Source organism: Arachis stenosperma, chromosome 9, assembly GCF_014773155.1.
Source record: "Arachis stenosperma cultivar V10309 chromosome 9, arast.V10309.gnm1.PFL2, whole genome shotgun sequence".
NCBI lineage: Eukaryota > Viridiplantae > Streptophyta > Magnoliopsida > Fabales > Fabaceae > Arachis > Arachis stenosperma.
The window spans coordinates 24,324,388-24,333,261 of NC_080385.1; the positions used below are offsets into that span (position 1 = coordinate 24,324,388).

The following is an 8,874-nucleotide window of genomic DNA, read 5'->3' on the forward strand; positions in this document are numbered from 1 at the left end:
GTACTTGCCTACATGAAATTCTTATAGAATGATTAGTAGATAAACTTTCAAGAAAGAAAAAAAGGAACATGGTACATATATAATAAAATATAAATTATACTTTTTTTCCTCTAATGTACAATAATAGACAATACTTTAACAGGTTGTATAATTAAAGGAAGAGGCAACGTTTTTTACTAGTGGCCAAAACATGATGACAACCAAAAGAATATGTGTAAAGCGTTGCCTAAAAACCGCTACAAAGCGTTGCCTGTTTTCAAGAAAAGACAACACTCCCAAAGGATTGTTTCCAAAAATGTTGTTTTTGAAACAAAAAACCATTGCTTTTAATCTAAGACAAGGTCACATCTCCAAGGCCCCAAAAGCGTCGCCTCAAATCCCAAAGTGTTGTTATAGATAAAAAAATAACTCTTTATTAGTATTTAGGCAATAATTTTTAAATATTGTCTTACTCATATCCTATAAATGTTGTAGTAAAAAGCTCTCTGAAGTAGGGTAGTGAAATCCTATAAACAAGAGTTACGCATAAATTATAAGACTATAAACACCATCTAAACAAGAATCATATAATCTCAAACAAATAAAAAAGTCAATGCTTAGTCACTACATAAAATCCCGTCCTGCAATATACACACACTTGAATTGAAGAAAATGCTATCAAGGAAAGGAAGAAGGAGAAACAACCACTAAAAACCATGAATAGAAAAATTTGTAAGAAATAAAAGAGAAGATTGAAAGTAGAAGAACAGTATAAGAAAAATGCTAAGTACTATCGAATTTAACTTCACATATTAACGTCAGTTTTACCAACGAATTTACCGACGGTTTTGACGTGAAATTCATTGAGCCAAATCGTTACTGATGGATTCCGATTTTTGACGGTAAATTTGCCAGTAATACTTGAAGGAAAAGTTGGGAAAATAAGCATAAAATGTTGCGTGGGATTTACTAGTGAATTTAACCTATTTTAGTGAAACGTTGCGTTTTGGTCATTTATAACGAGTTACCGTCGAATTTATCTGCCAGTAAATTCGAGAGTAATTAGCCTTAAAATTCAAAGCGCGAACCTCTCTCCTCCTTCAATTTGAAATTACTCTCTCTTTCTCTTTCTTCCTCTCTCTAACCTCTCTTCTTCCTTTCTCTCTCTAGCTGTGTCTCAACCCCGCCGACGCCGTCAGCCCCACCACTGCCGCCAATGCTTTCCTCCTATCCTTGCACCTCCCGTTTGCCGCGATGTCTCCATTGAAGCTGTCGTTGTGATCCCTAGCCTCCGTTGCAGCCACCGCTCTTCTCACCGCCAATGAACGCTGATCTTCGCGTCACCAGTTTCGTCATCCGCCGCCAAATCCAACTTCGTCGTCGTCCGCCAAGTCCAGGTTAGTGACATTCCTACTAATTTTTATTATCTTAAATGTATTTTGGATATTATTCTGCTATTTGTTCTGCTATTGTTCTATTGTTTTTCTAAAATTCTTATTGTTTTTTATTACTGGTGAGCTATTTAAATACCTATAAATTAAACTCTTTGGTATTTTGTGTGTATAAGACTATAAATTATAAGAAATTAAGAATAGCGATGGAAGTTATCATTTTTTGTACTCAAGAGGTGGAGCTACATGAAATTGATAATAATCACATGAGCTAATCTTTAGATTATAATTTAACTATGACTATGACTATGTTTGCAAATTAATAACAGGCTGTTATATTGTTGATTTTATTTGAAAGATATGATATGATTGATGGATATGAGTAATAATTCCCACTTTTTGACTATGACATTCATTTCTTTCTGTCCGTTAGATTAGTTTATACTTACTATCAAAAAACAGTAATAAGCTTATAATTAATCTTTGTCTAATTCTTATTGTTAATTAGACTTCATACCTCGTATTTGAAAGGTATTTTAGAATTTGGTACTTTGTGTGTATAAGACTCTAAATTATACTCATTAGACTAGGTCAAAAGGTTAATAGTGCTTAATAATCTTATAAAAACTGCACATGTAGAATACGTATGATTTAGTTATTGTCTTTGCTAGTTTCTCTTAATGATTGTGCTCCTACACACTTGAGCATTTCTCATACTGCTTTTATGTTGTTGAATCTATCTCTCTATTGATCAGATCTTGAATCTTTTATCTTTTTGGCCTGCTCACCCATGTTTTCTTTATTGCAAGACCTCTTAACTTTTTCTTATCTGATCTTTCTATTTTAGCATTGTTATTTCACTGACTGATTGTGATGAACTGAGAAAGAGGTCTTCTTAATTGTTATCTTTGATCAACTGCTGTAATTAGTGTTTTTTATTGAACCAAATAATTTATTGTCATCAACTGAATATTATGGGAAGAATAACTGAAGATGGGAATAGAAACAACTGATGTACACTTTTTTTTAAATAAAAAGCTCAACACAATAAGGTGGAGAATCAACGTCTCAACAGAAAAGTACTAAATAGATCAAATAAACTAATTTCTAATCATCTTCGACAAAAGCCATCAACAACCCAAAAGATCAAATATCACTCCACTTTTTGTAGTTCTTAATCGACTTGTTAACTACTCCTGTAACACCTGATTCTTGATAACTACTCCTGTAATACCTGTTCTTGATTCCTGAAAATTATGTCATTCCTTTTCAACCAAGTGTTCCAAATAATAACAAAGGAACTAAATTCATCAATATTCTATTAATTTGCCTACACGATTGACCCCATGAACCACGTAAACTTACGGTCATTCATCTCTATATCCACCAGTTCGATATGCTGTTACACACTAGCGCCTTTTCTTTCTTCCAACTGCATAACCTCATTAAAGACACCCATGTAGTAAAGAGGAACCTGACATATTTCCGATAAAAAAACTCAACTCTTCCCACACAGCAAGCTTTTCTTCCCTTGTATGCACACCATACACCAAGTAAACAGCACAAATAAAAATTATTGTTTGTCAATTCCTCTTCTATACACAACCATCTCTCCCCCTTGTAACAATTACTCAACCTAAATATTATAACATCCCACATTATTAATAAACCTCCAGAAGCACCTTCCGATCCCATAAATTCCAAACTCACCGCATCATTGCCCCAAAGTTGTACTACATCAAACTTAGAAATCATCTCCTTCTTTATCTCTATCAATCCTAACATATTCACATTATTTTTACACTTAAATTTTTTTACCATTTTTCACTTTCTAACACCTCTTAAACCTCTCATATTCCACAAACTAAAATCATTTAAAAACTTTATTACACACCTTATTTCGGTTTTTGGGGTGGCACATTCTTGCTTTCTCTTTTTGTTTTGCTTGCTTTCTTTTTTGTGTCAATACTTCATTCTGAGCTTGGAGAATAGCCATAATGTCCTCATCCTCGTCATATAAAACAGCTTCTGATTCGACAGCTAAATTCCAAGCAGCCCTATTTTCAGCCATATCTTTATCCCAACTTCCTCCGTGTTCATCTTGATTGGTTTCACCGTCTGCATCCTGTTCTAAATCCTCCGAATCTTCCAAGTTCTTTACAACCCCTCATCATCCAATCCAGTTTCCTACACCATTGTATTCTCATCCCCTAAATCTGAAACTTGCACTGCATCACCCCTCATTAGACATATGCCAACATGCTACTTACCAGTCTCGTCCAAACTAGCGTGGATCTCATTAACTACACTTGGTGGAATGTTTTTCTCTTCTGCACCTCAGCCAATCTCTTTTTCGGCTTGATTCTGCTCGTCGGGTGCATAAGGGGCTTCACGCTCCTCCTTGTTTTCCACGCCATCAAGTTCAGCGTGGACATTATCACCTCCGCCACTAGCAGCTGACTTCTGCACTGCTCCCAGATTTGCCTCGTCGGCGCTGTTCATCGTGGCATCAACCTATTCGCGAACTCCATGACCAGCAACACCCTTCTCTTCACCGACACCCGTAGCAGCCAGCAAGGAGGCCTTTTTAAAACGCACAATGACGTACTCTCCGTCGCACCACACAGCCACTTCGCCGCCATACCCTACTAACATATTGGGCCTTATATGCTTCAACCCAGCCCTAACTGAACTTTTGTTCAACACCAAATCAACCCCTTCTTTCTGTTTATCTCCATATTCCCAAGTCTCCATTCTTTCAGAGATTGCTTCATTACTGATTGTTTGAGATTCCATAGATTCCGCACTCACCATAACTGCCAGATACACCAAAGGATTATTCATTCGCATTTTTAAAAAACCCTCATGCCACTCATCCAAATATTCAACGACCTTCATGAAGACGAAGAGTAGACTGGCAAGAATTTTGTCATTGTTTAATTTTTTTAGTAGTTACTTGAATTAGTTGTTTAATTTGTTCATTTATTTTATTGGTTGATATATTTTGTGGTCTAAATCATTAGATCGTGAGGCGACATTGGCAGAGACTTGCTGATGAGCGGTCTGTGACCCATTATGTGAGTTTAAATTAATTCTAACTTTCAAATTTATTTGGTTTAAAGTCAATTATTTAACTATTATCCTAATCACAATGTATATGACACAAGAGGATTAAATGCAGAGGTTGGAAATTACGACTCAGCAATCTCAGCCACTTAGTGGGAACGACAAAGCCGACTCCGAGACCTTAGTGGTAGATCCTGATAGGATTTATCCCGAGACCACCTTTGAACCCCACAAAAATTGTCGCTTTAATTTGGGGTCATTCTTCACCAATAGCCTCCGATCCTCCGCGTTGGCAGCTTTCTCTGCCTCTGCCACCAGCCCTGCGGATCCCAGAAAGTTGTCGACTCGAGGGAGGAGGTGCAGAAGTTAACACAGGAGATTCACCAACAAGGAGAGCAGTCTGAGTAGAGATACAACGCTTTTTTTGCATGCGTGAGAGGAGCCGTTTCTATCAGCTCGGGCCTAATGGAGAAGTTGGAGCAGCTAGATCAATTGCGAGAGTAGATGGAGGAGTACAACTAGCAGATGTGCGCTAGAGGCAGCAGCGTTGTTGGTTCCAGTGACAACGCTGCTGATAGGGCACCAACATCAGCAGCTATTCTGTCGTCTTAACAGGGGACGACGTCGACGACAATTATTGGGATCTGTAGGGATTATGGTTTTATTTTTTTGTTGTCTACTTCAATGTATTCTCCTTCCGTGATATTTTATTGTATTTAGACAATTTATTTTTAATAAAATAATTTGTTGATTTCTACTAATTTTAGATTTCTGTTAACAATTTTTTAACATGATTTTTAATTTGACTACTAATTGTGGCTTAACTGTGTCCAAAAAAATTACTACCGTAGGATTTATCGACGGATTAATCCGACGGTAACTTGGCATCTAAACACGTAAAATGGCGCCAAAGTTAATCCGATGGTAATCATCAACTCAGCCTCGACAAATCTATTGAAAATACTGACAGAAAATCTACCGATAAATAATTTCCGACGCTGTATATACCTTCAACTCCAAAACAGCGATAAATCCAACGGTACTCAATATTTTTCTTATAGTGGAAGAAAAAAATGTATAAAAAATGTCCAAAACTTTTAATCTAAGCACATAAATATTTTGATCTAAACATGGAAACTTTTGAAAAGAATTATAAGAAGACAACATGGTAATTTCTTACCAGAATATGTAAATTTTTTACGATAAATACAAAAATTTTTAAAAACAAACACAAGAAGAAAATGCAGAATTTTTTACATAAATACAAGTTTTTTTAGTTAAACACAATTTTTTTACTTAAACATGGAATTTTTTTTAAAAGAAATAAGGATAAAAGAACACAATTTTTTGGTGTATTACGAATTTACTCTCTTCATCCTTAATTATAAAAAATTTTCATCTTCTTCTTTCATTGCCCTTGATGGAATGAGATTGGGAATATTTACTGGCCTTTCTTTTCCATTTGATTCTTGACAGATTGGTAGAACATGTGCATGAATTGGTATTCAACGGCAAAACTCAACCATCAAAACAAAGATTTTATGAGTAAATCAAAGTGCTTTCAATAGTAATGAACCCTAAAAAAAAGAAACACACAGTAGAAAAGGAAAAAAAATTAGCAGAATGTGTGTTAGAAATTTTTGTTGAGAAATTATTTTGTGCTAATAAATACTCGACTAATTTAATTAGACTTATTATTAAAAAGGTTTTTTATGTAGCACTATTGTAAAAATATTTGTCAATAACACATCTTCAAGAGAAGTTGGGTTCACAATTGAAACCTGCTGGATGAGGCAGCTAAAAATAAGAATATGGTGAAAAATTGCATACAATTATCTTCTGATAAAGTTTATATTTAAAAATTATTAAATGAATTAATAAATTTAATTAAATTATTATCTAATAATTTTTAATTATTAACCTCACACAAAAAATAATTTCACACGTGAATTTTCACCTAGGAATATACAAATTAGTTGTCATTGCAATTAACACAAACTGTTACTATAAACGGTTACAAGGAATAAGAAAGTAGGTAGGGGCGGAACTATAAACACAATTAGGTTACATTGAACCACGTCGTGATATCGATAAAATTAGGACGTTGACCGAGTGTTGCAGCAAAACCCACTGTGTGATCGAGTTTGACAACATTAAGGAAAAACAAATCTTCTTATTATTATATTGCTCACTTTTGTTTAGAAGCGTGTCATAAGAAGTCAACGGGTCAGCCCCAAATGCAACGTCAAAGACTCAGCCAAAACCTACGAGAAAAATAATACTCTAGACCCATTGAGTCAATTAAAAGATTTTCAATTCGCAGCCCCCCAACTTGGTTTTGACAAATACTCTATCTTGGAAGTGCACATTCTCCTAAATCCAGTGCCTCCTAAGAGCTTACACATCCCTATATATATATATCACCATTTATATCTCCCATGTGCTCAACAAATCTTAAGCTAAGATATTTTCCTTTCTTTCTTTGTTTCTTTCTCTGAAGCAATACAGAAGATATATAGTGCGTGGTTTTATGGAGATGGAGTACACAAGCAGTGTTCACATGATCATGAGAAGTTTATCGGATTGTGGCTCTTCAGTAACAAATGGGAGCGAGGAAGACATGGAAATTAGAAAAGGTCCATGGACAGAGGAAGAGGATTCTGCTCTGTTGAACCATATCACCACCTATGGTGAAGGACACTGGAACTCTGTTGCACGCTCTGCAGGCAAGCATTATTCATATATTTACCATTATTCATAAAAAGTTTATACTAAAAATCTTTCGGTGATTCACAACAGTTTCGTTAAGTATACATAAAAAATCAATGACCAGATAAGCCACATATACATTGAAATAAGTTAAACAACATATGTATTTATACATAAATACCATAGCTAATTTTTGGTGTGCATTTACCATTTTTGGGTTCTGAATCATACACACCATGCATGTCTTAAACAAGGATATGGTTGATATGATTAATTAATAGTGTGTTTATTATTGAATTGCAGGTCTAAAACGAAGCGGGAAAAGCTGCAGATTAAGATGGTTAAATTACTTGCGTCCGAATGTTAGACGTGGGAACATCACCCTCGAAGAACAACTCTTGATTCTTGACCTCCATTCGCGATGGGGAAATAGGTACTTAATTATTATATAACTAATTTATTTGATTGATATGTGATTACTATGTGAATGAACAAACCGTTATGATTGTGTTTATCATCAGGTGGTCGAAAATAGCAGAACAATTGCCTGGAAGAACAGACAACGAGATCAAGAACTACTGGAGAACGAGAGTGGTGAAGCAGGCGAAGCAACTAAAATGCGACGTCAACAGCAAACAGTTCAGAGACGCGTTGCGCTACGTATGGATGCCGCGCCTTATGGAGCAGATTCAAGCCCAAGGAAGATCCACCATGTGCGTCTCCCAAGCTTGCGAGATAGTTAATCCTGTCACTTCAGTTTCGATGGCTTCGTCTAAATCTTGCTCTTCATTCTCAGGATGTGAACAATTCCAAGCCTCTTCTTCAGTCTCTGATTCTTGTGTGTCTTATTACAGTTTAATGGGTAGTGGAAGTGGTGGGGGTTCTTCAGAGCGTGCGGAAAAGGGAGCCACGTCATCATCCACGCCATTTGAACCGGAAAATGGTTTCGGGGGTGCTGATTTTTGGACTGATGAAAACATATGGTTCTTGCAGCAGCAACTTGCTGATGACGATCATCTTTGACTCTGACCATTTCGATAATTTCTTTTACGCTAGGCACCGCACTAACATGTTTGATTGCAAGTGTATTAGAGTTTACGTGACATTACGGTGGAAATTTGTTGTTTTTCTTATGAAATTAATAATTTAATTAAATATATTAAATTATTTAATAATTATTTATTATCAATTTCATATAACAAAAAATAAATTGTTTGTGAGTCTCCATCCACTTGACATTATTGCTAATAAAATTTAATTGCATGTTTATTTAGTTTCTTAGGATTATTATTTTTGGTTTTTTAGGTCGTAATCCTCGTCCTACGTATATCAACATGATAATTTGTTTCCAAAGATTGTTCATGTATCATGTTGTAATCGTTACATTTATTTAATTTGAAATATTTCATTTCATTTTTAATTTCTTCCGTTAATATTTCATTTACACAGGTTATGTAGCATATTAAATATAATGATATCCCACCGATTGAGTTTTTCAGAGTTAATACTCAATTTAAATCGATTTAGTTCCTAAAATTTTAATTATTTTTTAATTATTTTTAGTTTTTAAACTTTGTAAACGTAATTTATATTAATGATTGGGATAATTTTTTGCACAAAAACATTAATAAAACACTGACATAGAAACTAATGAACCAAATGTCATGCTGGAATTTATAAAACAATATCATTTTGATTTTGATATTCAAACAACTTAAAAGTGATACTA

At 34.8% G+C, this 8,874-nt stretch overlaps 1 protein-coding gene across 1 annotated transcript; it reads left to right on the forward strand.

Moving 5' to 3' along the window:
* Positions 1–6,770: 6,770 nt before the first annotated feature.
* Positions 6,771–8,565, forward strand: LOC130947678 (transcription factor MYB108-like). Its single transcript, XM_057876380.1, has 3 exons — positions 6,771–7,162; positions 7,449–7,578; positions 7,667–8,565. Exons 1-3 carry the CDS (start codon positions 6,967–6,969, stop codon positions 8,166–8,168), a joined length of 828 nt encoding a protein of 275 aa, XP_057732363.1. The 5' UTR covers positions 6,771–6,966; the 3' UTR covers positions 8,169–8,565.
* Positions 8,566–8,874: the final 309 nt, after the last annotated feature.